Below are 17,692 nucleotides of genomic sequence, written 5' to 3' on the forward strand. Positions count from 1 at the left end.
GCTCACAGATGCTGGGGTTGATGTGAAGCACTGGCTGTGGCTTGTTGGGTGTGGGGCAGGTGTCCCCACTGGGTTCTATGGGGATCTATGGTGAAGAGAACAGCCTGAGGTACCCAGGTGCTGAGCCAGGCACAGACAGGTTTATCTGAAAGGAGAAAGCTGGGATGCCAGGACTCCCCCCAAAGTTTTGAATCCTCTGCACTTACAAAAATCTCTGAAGTTCCATTACTGTTAACTCCACCGTAGGGACTCCCAGAAAAGAGGGAGAAGTTTAGCCATTTTAAAGAGGAAGGCTGCTTGGACAGGGTAAGGGTTTAAAGAGCACACTGACTTGATCTTTAGAGGAGCCAGGATCAATACTTTGGAAGTACATCTGATTTCCCAGTGAGATGATACTCTTGCAAAGATGGCTGGAGGCTTGGTGCCAAGGACACAAAGAGTTGTGTAGGCACAGGAAGGAGGTAGACAGGACGACAGAGTGGATGGCACCTCCTGTTCTGCCAGGGCTTGACTTCCCCTGTTAAAGCACCCTCATCCATCGCCTAAACCACCACTTGTTCACTTGCGGCACAGAAAGGCAACTAAGTAGTCTGGGCCAGATCCACCACTTTGCCACCACGCTTCACGTCATCTGTTTTAAATTCTCCTATCTTTCAGAGACAAGCTGGCTGCAGCCAAGGAACCTGTACACATAACCAGTCATGCCTGAACATCCCTCCTTCCTCTCCACATGTAAAGGAAACATTTAGTTCACCATTTAGTGTCCCTTCAAACTTAACCAGGCCAGCGGAAGACAGATAGTTTAATAATATCAGAGCAGCAGAGTCCATTTCCATCCCATTTATATGTTGCCTGGGATATAGTACCTATTCGTTTAAGGTCAGCAGAAGGTGATTGAGTCACTCATGAACTAACAGTTTAAATTGTTTTGTCAACAATGTGCAATTTTGATTCTAAAGAAGGTCAGCAAATGAGAGGACAACATTCACCCCTGCACAGAGGGCTGCAGCTGGCCACCAGGAATGGAAGGAGACATTCAAATCCATGCCTGAAGGATGGCATGCCATCCAGAGGGACCTGGACAAGCTTAGGAAGTAGGCCCATGGGAATCTCAGGAGGTTTAATAAAACCAAGTGGAAGGTCCTGAACCTGGGTCGGGGCAACCCTCAGTAACAATCCAGGCATGAACAGACTGAGAACAGCCCTGCTGAGAAGGACTTGTGGGTGCTGGTGGGTGAGAGGTTGGACATGACCCAGCCATGTGCACTCACAGCCCAGAAACCAATCCTGTCCTGGGCTGCATCCAAAGCAGGGTGGGCAGCAGGTGAGGGAGGGGATTCTGCCTCTCAGCTCTGGTGAGATCCCACCTGCAGTGCATCCAGCTCTGGGATCCTCAGCACAGGAAGGACATGGACCTGTTGGAGTGGGTCCAGAGGAGGCCACCAAGACGATCAGAGGGCTGGAACACCTCTCCCAGGAGGAAAGGCTGGGAGAATTTGGATTATTCAGCTTGGAAAGCAGAAGGCTCTGAGATGACCTAATTGTGGCCTCCAGTACCTTAAGGGAGCCTACAAGGAAGATGGAGAGGGACTTTTTACAAGTCCATGTACTGACAGGACAAGGGGGAATGGCTTCAAACTGAAAGAGAGCAAGTTTAGATTGGATATTAGGAAGAAATTCTTTACTGTGAGGGTTGTGAGGCACTGGCACAGGTTGCCCCAAGAAGCTGTGGATGCCCCATCCCTGGAACTGTTCAGGGCCAGGTTGGATGGGACTTTGAGCAACCCGGTCTAGTGGAAAGTGTCCCTGACCATGACTTTAAAGATGATCTTTAAGGTGCCTTCCAACCCAAACCACTCCATGATTCTGATCCACAGCACAGTATTACTGGGTGCTGCTCAGCCCACAGCTCGGGAGTGGAGTGGAGGAGAGCAGCCACATTTATGTGTGTGTGACCCACCTCCACTGCTTAAGGCCTTGTGCAACAAGGGTCCAGGGCAGACACTGTGCTCAACCACACCCAGAAAGGACTCATTCTCCTCCACAGCCCCCCACAGCTCAGCTCCAAACAAACTGCCATGCTAATGTTTTCTGTGCCCTCTTAGCACAGGGAAAGATTCACATTTCCAGTGGCATCCAGCTGAAGAAACTTTTTTAACATCACTCTGAAGACTGTGGTGTGACACCAGTGCGATTAGTTCCTGGCCAAAGACCCTACCTAATACAGCAGATTAGTAGAGTATATAAAACATTTGGGAGTACATAAATAAAAGATGATCATCTTGAGAGATTGCTTTCCTGGATTGGTTCTAAAAAGCCTGAAACTGAAAGACTCCACTTAACACAAGACAACTGGATATGAGAATTACAAGGGCTCAGAAAGGACACTGCATTTACAGCAATTCAACTTATAGCTGGATGAAGACCAGAAAAAAAGTCCAGTAATGGATCTGTGTGAGAGAGATCATCATCCTTCACAACTGGCCCTCACAGTTGGGAAGGAAAAATACTTCACCAACTCACAGAGGCACATGTATCTCATTGCTGTCACTTGAGATAAGGATCCCAAGTCTCCTCACACATTAAAGAACACTACTTACTCATTTACAGAACAGTTGACATGGTGGTCAGGGGACAGGCTCTGATGCAGTAGCACAAGAAGACAGGTAGCACAGGTTTTGTGGGAGGACTTGGGAAAGTGTTGGGTTCTCCTTTACTTTTTACAAAGAGTTCTGCAAGTAAAACCCAAAGCTCAGAAAATATGTGAGCTTTGGGAAACAAATGAACCTCTGCAGAGCTTCTGGATCAGAGCTTGTCTGAATCGTGGTGAAAAAGTTTGCCCATGGACAGCAAATCCTTTTCCCACCAGTCCCCACTCCTGCTCAGGAGCAAACTGAGCCTTCCTACCCATAGTGGAACAGAGGCATGGATTTAACATTCTGCCCAAGAGGTTTGAGGTAATTGGAAGCACCTCTCTAGAGAGAGCAGCTTTGCCAACACTATTGCAAGGAAGGAGAGGGGACAGTGATAAGGCATGAAGAGACCTGTTTGGTACATCCATGAGGGGAATGCAGCTTATCCTTACCTTGGGCATCTTGCGCAGGTTGGGAGAGAGCTTCAAGGATGTGATAAGGCCTCGTTCATCTCCAACAATGATAACAGGGAAGACAGGATTAAATTGGATGTGGGTTGTTTTATTTTTCTTCCTGGTCACCACTAGCTGGGTGCAGAGAGCTTCATGTTTATTAATGTTCAGATCAAACACATGGGCCTGGGGAAAAAAAAAGGGCAAAGAACACAAACAGGAATAATTAGGTAAGAACATCCCTCAGCAGCAGAGTGCTGGCTGGAGAAATCAGAGAGAAAAGGTCCCATGGAAGAAATATCCCAGCCTCAGCACACAATTGCCATCTGTGGTCAGGGCCATGGTTCTCTTTTAAGTAATCAGTGTGCAGAAGCCACTTGTGCAGCTTGTGAGGGACTGTCCTTCTCCTGCAAGGTCTCATGGAACAAGGACCACTTCTCTGCTGCGGGTGCAAGCCTTGGCAAGGCTCCAGCTGATCCAGGCTGGAGAAGTCTCAGAGCCAGCATTGTAACTCCACAGGTCTTAATCTCCCTTCTCAGTGGAAGTAATGAGACAAACAGGTGTTAAATCAGAGTCTAACACAGACTGATGCCCAAAACAGGGAATGCTGTCAGAAATTCTGATTGCTGTTTGTTACAGAGCATTCTAACATTTCCAGCTTAATAATAACAATAAAGACTCAAACCAGTAAGTAATAGGGAAGTGATGGGAACAGGGACAGTATGATCAAGGGTGTACCCTGGGGTAGTGCCAGGGAAGCAGAGGACAGCTCTGCTGGTAGCCCAGTCCAGCTGCTTCAGACATTACACCTGCACACATGTCCTTCTCCCACAGCATCAAGACAAGTGCCAGGTAAAGATTTGCCAAACGGGAAAGGTGAGGATGGAGGGAGACAGACCTGAGGATCCACTCAGGCAGGATTCCCACTGGCATGGACCTCAGACCTCTGGCACTGATATAGCAGTGACACAGACCTGCCACATCACCAGCTGTGCATGATAATTCACATTTCATTAAGACTCCAGAGGGAGCAGTGGCAGTTACTCGAGAGAATGTATTAATTTAACATTATTTCCCAATAACTGCAATTTGCTCCTGTTATTGATACAGACTGCAAAGGCTAATAAAACATGATGTTCCTCTCTTCCCCAGTGCTGAGGCAAGCAGTCTGCAGCATGGTGGACTCCCACCTGGTGTCCATCATGAAACTTTCAGCTTTACATTTCTCTTCCCTTTTCTGTCTTCAGAAAAACTAACAAAGGGAGTATTTTATGCTAACAAGTACAGTGGGAATATAGGGGAAATTAGGACTGAACTACTTGAACACCTCCTGACAGCTGTGTCTTGTTTACCAGCACTTAAGAGACAGAGGAATCATATAATTTCAACAGTACGCCATGCTCACAATTTGAATCTGAAATCTGACAATGCTACCCTACGAAAGCTTATTCCAAAGAGCGTGGAAGGTTTTGTATCAAATCAGTACATTTACCTTACCATTACACACCAATTTTATCTGAATCCATGTATAGCAAAGAGCTGGGCCGTGTGCAAACAAAAGTTTCATGAGCTGCTCTGTGTTCCTATGACGAAAAGCCCTATGCCAGTAGCAATTCGTGATGTCCTTGGTCTGGCCAGAGTAAACAAAGATTTTACCAATGCAAAAAAACAAGAGGAGGGAGACTCCTTCCAGACTGAAGTAAAATAAGACTTTTCCAGATGGGAAAACACTTGAAAAGTGGACAGGGTTCTCAGGCATATTTTGAAGAAATCCATGACAGTATAACTCCAAAAGACAATCAGCCACAGATGAGGATCTGCAGTTTGGAGAGCTCTTCCCCAGTCAAAAAAAGCATAGGTGAAAGCATGGCAGCATTTTTATCTGCTCAAAATATCAGATGCCAGCATTAAATACTGAATCTCGACCTGACACTCGAGGTCTCAGAGTCCAGCAAAGGTAATTCCAATTTCCTGTCCCTAGACATAAATAAAGGTGGTTGTCCTGGCTTGTACTTTACACCTGCTGTCTTACCTATTCTGTAAAAAAGAACAAACACTCTTTCAAGCCTATCAGTCTCCCATGACCCACACTCACTAAAGATCTAATTTCTTGCCTTCACAGAATACACTTTTATTAATTTAGTAACCTAAGAGCCTGGGAAATTCCCTCTGCTTGAGCAGCATTATTTAATCTAGTTAAAAAAGAAAAAGGCAACAGGGAATTAGTGGCCAGGTCTGCACTGCTCTCTGTAAGGCTGTCACTGTATCCCACCTGCATATCCTGCCCAGTTCTGCACTGGAGAAAGACAGCATGTCCGAAGGCTCAGTGTTGGAGTGCTGAGTAATTTAAATTACTCTGGGTGAGGCTGTTTTTCAAAAATGTCACGGGCAGCCGAGACAAGCACAATGCCTGGGATGAGAACTCGAAACCATCAGCAGTGTGGAGAAGGTCAAAAGCAAACAAGTTTATGAATGTTCCTACTATAAAGCTCCTCTTTTATGAGCTTCTAAACAAATGGGCTTGTTTTCCTTTGCCAAGGGAATCATGGAAAAGAACAAACTATTTCAGTACTTCGGCTGGAAACATCAGCCTCATATCAGCTGTCAGATGCAGCAGATGAAGGGGTGGGCCAGAGGCACCAGGAAGGACTTCAGAAGCTTTGATTTAAAGGCTTATGGCTACTCTCAGGAGAGGGGGAAACAGGATCAGACCAACACTGGTTTTGGTGCTTTGGGAATACCCTAAAAGGGGCACAGGGCTTCCCACAACTTGAGGAAGGTTAACAGTGCTGCAAAGCAGCAAAGCGACATGTGACTAGCACCATCTGCAGAGCTGCCTTGGGCTTTGGGCAGGGCTTTCTGCCCAAAGAATGAGAGACTGAAAACCTTCAGTCTCCTTGAGATTCCTGCTCCCATGAGCTGCCCTGCTGGCTCAAGTCCAGGGATTAAGGATTACAGAGAAGGATCCAGCTGGATCTCCCACCCCAGAGACTCATCAGCAAACACACAGGTTCTCTCCATCCCACTGCCACAGTGGCCCCTGTCCCTCCAGAGTACAGATCACCACTTGCAGGCAGATATGGCCTCTCAGGTCTTGTGAGATGAGCCCTCTCAGAGTATATGATCCAGCAAAGATCAACCATGGCACACAGAAGTGCCACCCAACTCCACATGTGACTCGAGTATCAGATTCAGGGGCAGCAGGGTGACCAGAACCAGAGACACATCCAACCTCTATCCATGGAGCAGAGGTTCCAGGGGAAGGAACTCATTCAGCAGCACCCAGATGAGACCTAATACTCAGACATTGTCAGGTAGCTGGTGCAAATGGGCATTTTTACAGGGGTTGTTATTTGTATCAGTACCCTTCTGGAGCTCACAGACCAGTGAGGTAACCAGTGAATAACCCCCCCCTTTTCTGCCAGCTCTGCACCCCACTTCTCATGCTGCCTAAGCTGGTCCCTCACTGCAGGTGCTGAGACCTGGGGCCATCACACTTGCTCACCCACACTCATCCCAGAGCAATACAGAAGCTACAAAGTGAAGGTTTCAAACCTCTGATTTTCAGAGTGTTTCTATTTTGGTGTGTGTCAGCAGAGAAGGGAACAGGAGCCTCCTTACAATGAACTTGCTTCTATCAGATACTTTCTTCAGATCCCATAAAAGCAAATCAGGAACCTGCAGGATCTGGAGCTCTACTGCTTGCAGACCACAGTAGATACCTTCTATTTTTTTCTGTTTGTAAGCTAAAAATAAAACAGGTAAGGGCACTTCAGTTCTTCTTTACAGAGTCCTTAAGAACAATATGTGGTCACTTGTTCAAAGGAACATAAATCAGACTCCAAGAACAAGAAATCTGGAAAAAGGCATAGAGAGAGAGAGGTAAAAGAAATCTGAAAATGTCCAAAATAGGAAAGTGCAAGAACTCTCTTCTGCTCCCCCCAGCTTAAGTGCAGGGGAATAAAGCTCTGGGCAGTAACCAATGACTCCAACAGTGATTTTATTTATGATCCCTTTAAACCTCCATACCCACTCCAAGAAAGCACAGGAGAACACGTCCCACTTCCAGGCGAAGCCCAGGTTCCTAAGCTAAGCAGTTCCTTGCAGCATGGGGATTTATGAGCTGGCATCAACCACAATCAAAAGAAACCTAGACCCACACTACCAAAGTGCTGGACAGTCTGATGTAGATACGCCAGGCAGATGCTCAAAGCAAACCTCTTGATGGAAGGACAGCAACTCTGATAAGTCAGTAGTCCCTGAAAAGCAACACTGAATTTAAGCAGATGCCCAGTTATCTCTAAGGTGGGGACAGGTGAATTCTACAATTTCTGATGGTTTTTATCCAATAAGAACAATTCTAAATTGCCATTACAGTAACAGCAGAGCCTCCATGCCTGATGTACAGGCGATAATGGATCTAAGTCTACTGTGTTACAGTTGCAGAAATATTTGACATAAAGAGCTTCCTTCATTCCTGACTCCTAAACAGCCAGAGAAGAAATTTAATTCAGTTGCATCCAGACCAACAGCTCTACTGTCTATGAATCATGTAAATGCATGCCACCTCCCAAAATCCAGCTGTTCCCCACTGAGGCTCCACATAGCTGCACTGTAAGGATGGCACAGTTCATGTCCAAGGCTAGTACCACACCTCTAGCATCAAACCATGCTCAGAGTTTTGAACAACTCATTTCTCCCCACCTGCTCTACAAACTGCACTGACAGCCTGAAAGCCAGCCCAGGCTCTCATGTGTTCAACAGCTCTGAGGTGACTTGAAGCCCTCTGTCCTTATACCCTTTGTCAGCCCCTACTCTGCAGCACCAGGGAGGGAAATGCAAAGGGATATGCAGGGAAGCTGGACCTTCTAAACAGAAAAACTTCTCTGCCAGCAAAACAAAGTACTTGATTTTTGTGGCCTATGAAGAAGGGAGCTGAAGAGCTACTTTGACCTACCCTGCCTTTACTTTATGCCTCAAACCCCTGATGGGTCTGCAATGGCTGCAGCATTCACTGTCCTTTTATTCCAGCCTTACAAGCCTTCACTCCCCAACAGAGGTCTGGACAATGCTAACATGTTCAAAAACAACCTGATGGCAACCTGAACCAAGGCTGGGGGGATAGATATATAGATATATAGAAGTGCAAAAACAAGGCAGATGTGCCTGGTAACTCGGCAACAAAGAGAAAAAGGTGAGGGGTAATTTAATACCATGCTGTCCTTTACCAGTTGACATCTCTTTCAGTGCTTGGCTTTCACTGTCCTTTGTGATCAATTTACCTCATTTTCTTGACTGAATCATCCATTTGCAAACTCCACAGACGATTTGTTTCAAACTCTCAGGTAACATGTTTAACAAGTGGGCAGGCCATCCCCAGCTGTCAGGTACCAAGACAGCTGCTGGAGCATCCCAAAGGCACTGGGCAGGCAGGGCTGTTCACAGCTTGTGTCAAAGCCAAGCTGCCATGAGGTGAAGGCCTTACTTTGCATGATTTCTATACTGCCAACTGTAGCCAGAAGAGCTTCCAACACAGTTAATTTTCTCTGGGAGGACATTTTTGAGTTACAAATGAGCATTGTAAGATGGTCCTTAGTCCCTCTGACACCCAGGGCATTCAGGGTCTTGGCAGGAAGAAAGGAGAACTGACTCAGAAAACATTCATTGCCTCCCCGCTTCTGCAATGACAACACAGGAATCCTGGTCCAGCTGTCCTTATCCCAGCACTAGGCAGTCCCTAAAATTCATGGGCTTTCACAGCACTTTCATATTACTGCTGAAAGAAGAGACCCTAGCTCTGTTACAGATATGTTCAGAGGCACCATCAAGCTTGGAGGATGAGCAGGCATTTGTGAAAGCTACTTTTTGGGCTGAGCCAGCTGAGTTTTGCCAGCCAAGAGCTAGCTGCATGTCCTGGGGTATGGGAGAGGGCTCAGCACATCCCTCTGCCCTGTAGCATTCCAGCCCACTGCTCCCAGGCGCGTGACACAGCAGGGAAAAGAACGCCCATGTCACCTGACTTAACTGTGGGAGCTGCTTCACTCTAAGGCCTCCTCGTCTCTCCTTCTCATTCAGTAAGAATTGGGTCATTCTCAATTTGATATGGTAGGAAAACAGCATCAGCCTCAGCTGATTTGACTCAGCTCCCACGACTCAGTAAGAAATTAAAGCCTCAGCATGGAGAAGAGCTGCTATTCATTCAGACAGGCTGAGGAGCATTCGGCCTGTTTTGGAAACCCTGAGATACTGTTTAACAAGAAAGTACTTGTTCATCCAAGCTAACTTCCTTGTCTGTCACCACTTGTGCCAGCCTGGCTCTTCTCTGAAAGCCTCCACGATTAAGATAATCTTGGTCCTGCACACTTTTGAATGCTGTTATCTGGTGCTAAATAGCTGATACAGCCTACCCCTGAGCTAGTTGCACTTCAGCTTGGTCTAATAGGATTCTTGTATGTTGCCTGTGACTATTGTTTTTTCCTCTTTAACATTAATATCATGCTTTAGAATGAATCACAAAGACTCCTGTTCTTCATGTTTGTAATAAATTCAATGTTACTTTTCAAATCGCTTCTGAAAGGTGAATGTCAAACACAGAAACTAATCTGTGCTGAACTCGTGTACTTACCAGGCTGAGAGCAGCTGCAATCCCTCCTGCACAGCAGAGATGACCTTTCCTTTCAGAGTATACAAAGCCCACTCAGCCTGAGCTCAGGTTGTACTGGAGTGACTGCCCCTTGCATGTCCCAGGTTTGGCTCAGAAGAACGGAGTAGCAAGAGCATGGCAGCACAGGCAGTCCCCAGCCACAACCTCCCTCAAGGTCCTCCTGCTTCCCCAGTTAGTGCTCATTTAATATTGCACATTTAGTTTGTGTCTTTATTGAATTTCATCTCACTGATTGCAAATTGCTGCTGAGGCTGTCACGCTCGTTTACAATTTCAGTTCTGGCACTAAAGCACTCATAAGTCTTGCCCGCTTAGTCCCCTCACAATTACTGCTGGGTTTCAGCGCCAGCCCAGTCCCCGAAGCATCCCTGCACACTCTGCTGAGGATGATTTCCATCATGTCATATCCACCTGCTCTCCTGCTTGTAGTTTGCTTATGAACTTGTGCCAATCATGTTTCTGAAATCAACTTATAGGCGTGTGTTACATCCCCTTCCTCTGATCTACTGGGCCTGTTACTCTCAAGAACAGATTAGACCAGTTTCATGTGATATGGCCTTACTAAAGCCTCACTAGACTGCCTGTTCCTTGATCTACCAGTGCTTACAAATAGAACAATCAATGATTTGTCCCAGGATCTTTGTGGATAGCATATTTAGGCTGGCTAATCTCTTCTGCACTGTCGTCATCCTGAATACTGGCGAAGAGTCTTTCCTCCAATCTTCCCTACTCTGCCATCCCATCACAAATACCTGATAAAGAATAGGGAGACTGTTTCAACCAGTCCCTTAAGTGTCTCAGGACAAACCTCCAAGGCTGTGCTACATGAATACATACCATCTGTGCCAGTCCTTCTGTGACCTCTCTACTGTGACCCACAGCCCAGTCCCTGAGGTCAGGCTGAAACTCCATCCTCATGGATTATGACCAAGCTCCACGTCTCCACATGTTGGCAGGGTCCTGGCTATGCTCTGCCAGGTAGAGTCAGCACTGGAGACTGGGGCATGGGCAAAGGCAGGCAATTGCACAAGGAAGAGCAGCATCATGTCTGATGGGAGAGGCAGTCACTGCTCTCTGCCACCTGCACCCCATGGCAGGCCAGCAAAGCTGTTCATAAGGCAGATATTGAACTGTCATGGTTTGGAGACTGGCATTTAAAATGAACCAGCACAGATTCAGGTCATTATAAAATGCCAAGGAATAAAGATCAAGGCTCAGGAGCTGCTGTCTCTGTACAGAAGGACAGGACAGACAGCTGGAGGCTCTCTGTGGCCAAAACACCAGAGGTCCAAACTTGCAAATTCAAACCAGTGAGGAACCATTCTTAGCAGTGGCCAGTAACAAAGAGCAGAGACAAGCAGCTTTATAAACTCTTGTAGACTCTCCCGATGGACTCTGTGCTCCCAGCAGGTTTTTATGCAAAGTCTAATAGGTAAATCAACAAACAAAATATTCTGAGATGCTGTTAAAGCAATTTTTTCATTCACATGTGTTTATGAAGCAGAAAAAGGCAGACTTGGTTCCTATACGACCTTTAGGTTTTGCAGAAGAAGAAAATGAACAGTTTTACAAGAAAACCATCACTTCTGCTGTAAATACAATTTCAAAGCTATTTTAAGAAAGCTCCTGCCCACTTTAGCCTACTCAAAGGTCCTGGTGAGTGACAGCAAAGAGACTTGTGCTCATTTACTGCTTTTACACCCCACCATTTCCCTAACCATGGTGCAAAGAGCCAGGAAAGACTTTGTCCAGCCCTGCAGAGGTAGTGGTGGCCCCACAAGGCCTGGATAAACCCCATGGGCTACTGCAGAAGCGTTGAAGGAAAGACTCAAATGCAGCAGGGACATCTGTAGTCATGTTCATTGTCCTGACACCCCTGGGCAAAAGCATCAGCTGATGCTGAGGGGTCTGCTTCGACCTCTGATTTATGCCCTACAAAGAGAGGTAGGATTAAGCCCAAAATACCTAGTGAAATATTTGCAAATCTTAAAGGTTTAACAAGCCTCTTATCTGCAAAATCGTTCATGCTTTTAAAGACAGACTGGCTTTTGCTTCCAGTCAGTGCTAAATAGGCAGCAAGTTTGTGCAAACTGCTCTGTGCACACATGCACTAAACATTTCTCTCCCACCTGGGAAAGAATGGGCATCAAGACCAGTAGGCAGAATAACTTTGCCGTGTTATCCCGTGAGTGAGACACAATAGAAAGCTGGTCTTCAAGACTTCTTATTCAGAACAGTTGTACAAAACAGTAAAATAAGTTTATATAAGCAGGAAAGGGCACATTTGCTTCCTGAGCAGCAAAAACCTTTCACTGATTTCCTGAAGGTTTGTATTATTTCAAGAATTTCACATCTTGAAAGGTCAACAGCTTCACTAATGGGGAAAAGCCCTGGAGTGTATGTATGACCAGTTTTCTCTGTAGAGTGCATACTTGGATGACATTTATCTTGAGGCTATCAATATTTACTAAAGATGGTTATAATATCACCTTCCTCTTGCTGCATCAGTAATGAAGAACACAGCCCTCAAAATCATGAGAGTAAATGGACTTGCACTTAGTGGATGTTCCCCAGCCTGTTGTAAAATCCCTGGGATCCTCCCTTTTGCACAGGACATTTCATAGCATCATAGGGTTAGAAGGTACTGCAGGTTGTAAATGATCCCCCGAAGTCCATCTGCCTAAAGCGGGCTCAGCTCTGAGGTCAGATGTGGTTGCTCTACCCAATCTGGGTTTGAAAACCTCCATAGACAGAGATGGTACAGCCACTCTGGGCAAGCTATTTCATTCCTTACCTGCCTTCACAGCTAAAGTTTTTCCTTATATCCAGCCCAAACCTCTCATTTCAACTCACTCCAGCTGTTGTGTCTCATCATTGCTTCATGTGCTGCTGTGAAGAGTTTGGCTCGAACTTAAAAATTACCTCCTGGCACACTGGTGGGTTCCTCCTCCAGGCTGAACAAGCCCAGCTTGCCGACACCATCTCAGTCATTGCATGGGGCAGCTGTGGCCCACAGCCTGGGATCCAGACATCTCGGGACACTGGTGACATAGGTGTCTTTGGCTATTTTAACAGTGCTAATAATTCATGCATGAATTCAGCACAAAAAAGCAGCTGCATGCCCAGAAGTGGAGGAAATGCCAAAACCATTTCCTTACTTAAGGAAAGTAAGTAAAAGAAACCCAAAAGGAAATTTCAGGTGTGATTCCCGCCTTTACATGTTTCAGGGTTTTCTTCCCCCCTGCTTTAGGCACAAGTTTGAGATGGACTTTAAACAAACTCCCAAAGGCAAATGCTGCTGAATGTCACAGGATTTAATTCCACCCCTCCTATTTGTCTGCCCTGTGTCATTACCATAAGCTGATATCCAACACCCCCAGATTTCCTGAACCCTAAGTGTAAGGGTCTAGGTATTCAAATCTACCTCCAATTTTTTTTTCTTTTGATTTCCAAAGCACATCTCTCATCCCAGCCAGTCTTTTTCTTCATGTCAGGCTTTTACCACTTACAACACAAGGTGTTCTCTAACCTCATTTTATTTCACTTACAATCACATCAGTATCTGCACTCAGGGCTCTGTAGGAGATGGCCCGGAGAGATCACAGAGATTCTGTCAGCCAAGCGAGTTGGAAGAATCATATTTAGAAATAACAGATCTCTCCACCTGTCTGCTTTAGGAACCATTGTGGAGTCTTCAAGGAATGTAAGTGTCACCTGAAATGCAATCACATGGCAAAACTGCAGTGGACTTTGCACACTGATTGAAACCAAAGCTGAATGCTCTGTAGCAACCACTCTGAGTGTATCCAGCAGAGAGTAGCTTCCATAAAAGCAGTTGGCTGACCAGCCCTTTTTAAATCAGGTCACTTATTTAGGCACCTAGTTCTAGAAGTGGGAGGTTTTTTTCCAGGAAGTGTTGGCATGTATGTGCACATCTTGATGATCATTTTATTTTATTTCAATTTTCATTGCAAATCGTTTATGCTCATTCTGAAATAAAATGGCCAACAGGCAAAGCAGGAGACTAAGGAAATTACCCAGAATATGATGGAGAGCAATAGCAGCAGTTACTATCCACTGCACCAGTGGCAGAATATCCATGTTCCGGTTATTTATGAAGAGGCAGTGCTGTCCAAAGCAGATTCTCAGCTGCCAACAAACACATTTTATCATAATGCCCCTGATATTTACAGCTTTTATTAAGTCCCCACCTCCTGGATTCATGTGGATTGAGAGATTTTTAGATTCAAAAATGCCCCAATTTCCGAGTCAGTCTTAGGGGGCTCATGAACACGTTTTGGAAACATAGCATCAGCTTGAATAAGGAAAAGTGTTTTACAAAATATGCCAGGTATCTCTTGAAGACTGCAATTAGGGTCTGATTTTAAAACCACCTCCAGGCAACCTTCAAATTTTTCAGGCATGATTACGTGCAGATGCAAAGATAGAGGCTGTTTATGAACAAGAGGCCTTTAATGTTTTATTTTCTGGCTCCATATCCTGTACTTTTCTGTACTGTAGAATCATAGAACATCCTGTTAACGTAGATTTTTTTCCCAGCATTAATGGAGCCTGCCCTTTGTGAAGTGCTGAGTTATCCTCAAGAAGTGCACTCTGCTACAAAGTGGAATATGTCCAGAAATAAAATGGCTGTAAACAGCTACTTATTTCCCTTCCACTGCAGATCTAGAAGGTTCTGTTGAACAATGGAAACTAAGCTATGTCTCAGAAACACCCTGCTGCAGCCAGCATAGTTAGTAGCTAACACAGCTAACACAGGCCCAGCAGCTCTTGCCTGGACCTGTCCTTCTAGGCAGCACAGTTTTGGGCTGTTTCTGGTTGATGGCCACTCTTCTTGGAGTTTGGGATAAAAAGCATAAAGCAGAATTAGATCCTGTTAGATTAGGTTCTAGTTAGGATCACTGATTTAGAGCCAAGGTAGGACAGCCAAGGTAAGGCACCCTGGGTGCAGTGCTGCCAAGTCAAGCAGGCTTCTGCCTTATCCATAGCCTCATACGAACTCCAGGCCCGTGGATGCTCCAGCTAACGTGGCTAGGCTGTGGCATCCTGAGTTTACAGGGAGACCGTATGACCCAGTGAAGAGATTTCTATTACTTAGCTTGGGAGAGACAAATTCACAGCCTGAGCCAATGTATCAGTGAAATTATTTTCTTGCTATAACACAAAGGTTAAACTGCAATAAAGTTTCCAAGGCATCAGTTCAATGATAGAGATACATAAAGGCCATCCTTTTGCTAGAGTAATTTTGGCCAAACTGCACAGACTTTCCAGTTTATACCAGCTAAACATACAGCCCATGGTGGCAAAGCAACGTGGCCTCACAGCACTAAACCAGTATTGATGGATAGCTACATTTCCTGGCTACTCACCAAGCCCAAATTAACCATCTGAGGTACTGCAATGGATGGCTAGAGCCAAAAATATAACTGCTGTGATCTCGATATTAGGACTGGTCTAAGGAGTTCATTACCAAATTATTACTCTTGGTGACAGCCTCACATTGTGGGAATATGTTGATTATATTTATTGAAACAAAATTCTATTGGCTGACCCTAGGCATACCACTTAAATTGATTTTTTTAATATCAATATAAACATATAACCACTTTATTCTATAACTTCTCTTTACCTTGAATCTTTGGAACCACTGCCCTGATGTCAGCTCATACTAGGGAAGTTCTGATCTCGAGACTCATCTCTCCATCCCCAGGGATGCACTGAGGAGTTCAGTATTTCAATCCTATCATGTGCAAGCTGCACACCTGCACTGATGAGGTCTACAGGAGAGCAGGAAGGGATTTGTGTGCATTTGCAACACCTACTTTGAAAAGGAGTGAGGGATTAATGCCCAGGGATATGTATGCCAAAGGCAGGAAAGCATAGGAAAAAGAAGCCTGTTTCCTGAACCCTGTTCTTCTCTCTGTCCTCTGAGTACCTCCTTCCCTGGAGTAAAAGGAGCAAACTAGGACTACAGGGAAGTTTTCCTGTGCTAGATGCTGGGGTAGCTTGGTCCTCAAGAAGCCCCTGTGCCTAGAGGAGAAGGCCCACTTGCATTTCTGATGGGCTTGTCAAGGCTGCAGTGAGATGTGCAGCTGATCCTCAGCACCTGCTGAAAGCACTCTGGCTTTATAAGCTGATTTAACATCAGCTGTTTGCATGATCGGGCTGCAGCCGAGGGATTTCTGGCCCTGTTGCTTGTAAGGGTGTGGTAGACTTCAAGGGGGAGAAAGAGTAAGAAATGCTGTTGCCCAGGTTTCCTCTTCTCTGTTGCTTTATGACTTTTGTGTCCTCTGTAATCAGACTGATCAAAAAGCAATTAATACTTTAAGGGTTCTGAGGTACCAAAATGATCCTGCCATACAACAACAAGCAATTCAGGCAATCTGCAGCCAACTCAGCCTCTCACTGTGGTGGATTCCTGCTGGTAGGGGATCTGCAGCTCCCTGACATGCTTGGCCAAAATTGGGCTCACCCATTCCCATGCTCAGCCCTAATCTCCCTTGACTTTCTTTCAGCTCAAATCGGAGGAGTGTTGCTCAGAGCCTCTCACCTTGCCATCAATGGTGACTGCAGCAAAGACTGTGGAGGAGTAAGGAGACCATGCAACATCCCCTACAGCACAACTCAGGTCATAAACAAACATCGGAGTCCTATAAAAAAAGACACAGAGAGAGGAATTCATTTGGACACATGCCACTCTGGAAGTGTAACAATGAGCTATGAACACTTGGATGTTGCAGAAGTGAAAGACAGTGTATCTCTCTGTGTCAGATAACAGCCAGGGCCTGAGTCAAAGGCAAAGCAAAGCTGAGCATCAACACAAAAGAGTCAGGATTTTGACCTGCTACAATGAGATGAGAGGCAGCACATTTCTTTCTTTCTGAAAGCATTTTGAAAGCTTCTCCCCAACAAGATGGAGTCTCTCTGGTTAACAATCATATGGGAAAAAGTGATTTTCCCTCTCTGGACTTCTGACAATAACATTGAATCTTAGAGCAGTATTGGCAACGGGAAATATTTGACTTTGATTTACAACAAAATCAATTTCCTGATTGAAACCAGGCATTCCTCAACCACTAACCCTGAACTTCATTCCATATTTTTAAGTGTTCCAATTTTTTTTTGCCTCTCTGGCTCTTAGGATGTTTTCTGACCCCTGAGGCCATAAGCCAGCTCCTGACATTTCTCTGTGGCATCACTCCAGGGGAATAACCCTCCCACAGTAGGTCCTGCCTGAAGAAAGCCAGGTCCAAAGTAAAGCAGCCAGGCTCTGTGCTGAGCTGCACTGCTTGGCAAGTTCCTGGGGCAGTGAATGCTAAACTTTATACCTAATTCCTGGGCAATACAAATCTGAGTCATCAGACCCAAAAAATAAGAAAGCAATTAGCATTATCAACACCTAGGAGGAAAACTGAGACTGAGGTATGAGCAGAGTCGACATGTGTAGCTGGCATATCAGGCTGGACCTCCCTGCCCACACCAGGACCCAGCAGGACCTACTTGATGGTGTGATCCCAGATCTTGACTGTCCAGTCAGAGCTGCAGGAAATGAAGACCTTCAAGTGAAACGGATTCCAGCTGACTGTGTCCACAGCCATGTGATGGGCTTCAAACACATCCAGAAACCGGCTTGAATAGCTTTTTGAACACTGCAATAGAAAGAACCATTCAGTAATCAGAGCTAGACCTTCTCCTGAAGCTCAAATTCATGCAGAAAGATGCCTCTCTATATTCGTATGGCCTCCCTGGATCTTCTGGGCTGGCTGGGAAGAGGTGGCTGGTACCCAGGGGTGCTACAGAAAATCAGTAATTTAGCACATACTGTTTCACCCTATTTGCAGGCAATATCGAGCTCCCCTCTGCAATACACAGAGATAGGAACTGAAGTTGTCTAGTTGGATTTACAGCCAGAGCCAGGGCCCA

At 45.6% G+C, this 17,692-nt stretch overlaps 1 protein-coding gene across 2 annotated transcripts in view; it reads right to left on the minus strand.

Annotated features, from left to right (window-relative positions):
- DNAI1 (dynein axonemal intermediate chain 1) overlaps positions 1-17,692 on the minus strand; it is a 148,493-nt gene that overhangs the window by 25,130 nt on the left and 105,671 nt on the right. For both annotated transcript variants that reach the window (XM_051804485.1, XM_051804484.1), the window contains 3 exons: positions 17,270-17,418; positions 16,320-16,419; positions 3,086-3,271 (listed from right to left, as the gene is read on the minus strand). In XM_051804485.1, the coding sequence (XP_051660445.1) occupies positions 3,086-3,271; positions 16,320-16,419; positions 17,270-17,418 (435 nt within the window). The remainder of the gene's footprint in view (positions 1-3,085; positions 3,272-16,319; positions 16,420-17,269; positions 17,419-17,692) is intronic.

The sequence above is a fragment of the Manacus candei genome, unplaced genomic scaffold (assembly GCF_025592945.1).
Source record: "Manacus candei isolate 608988 ecotype Guabito, Panama unplaced genomic scaffold, ASM2559294v1 h1tg000061l, whole genome shotgun sequence".
NCBI classification, from domain to species: Eukaryota; Metazoa; Chordata; class Aves; order Passeriformes; family Pipridae; genus Manacus; species Manacus candei.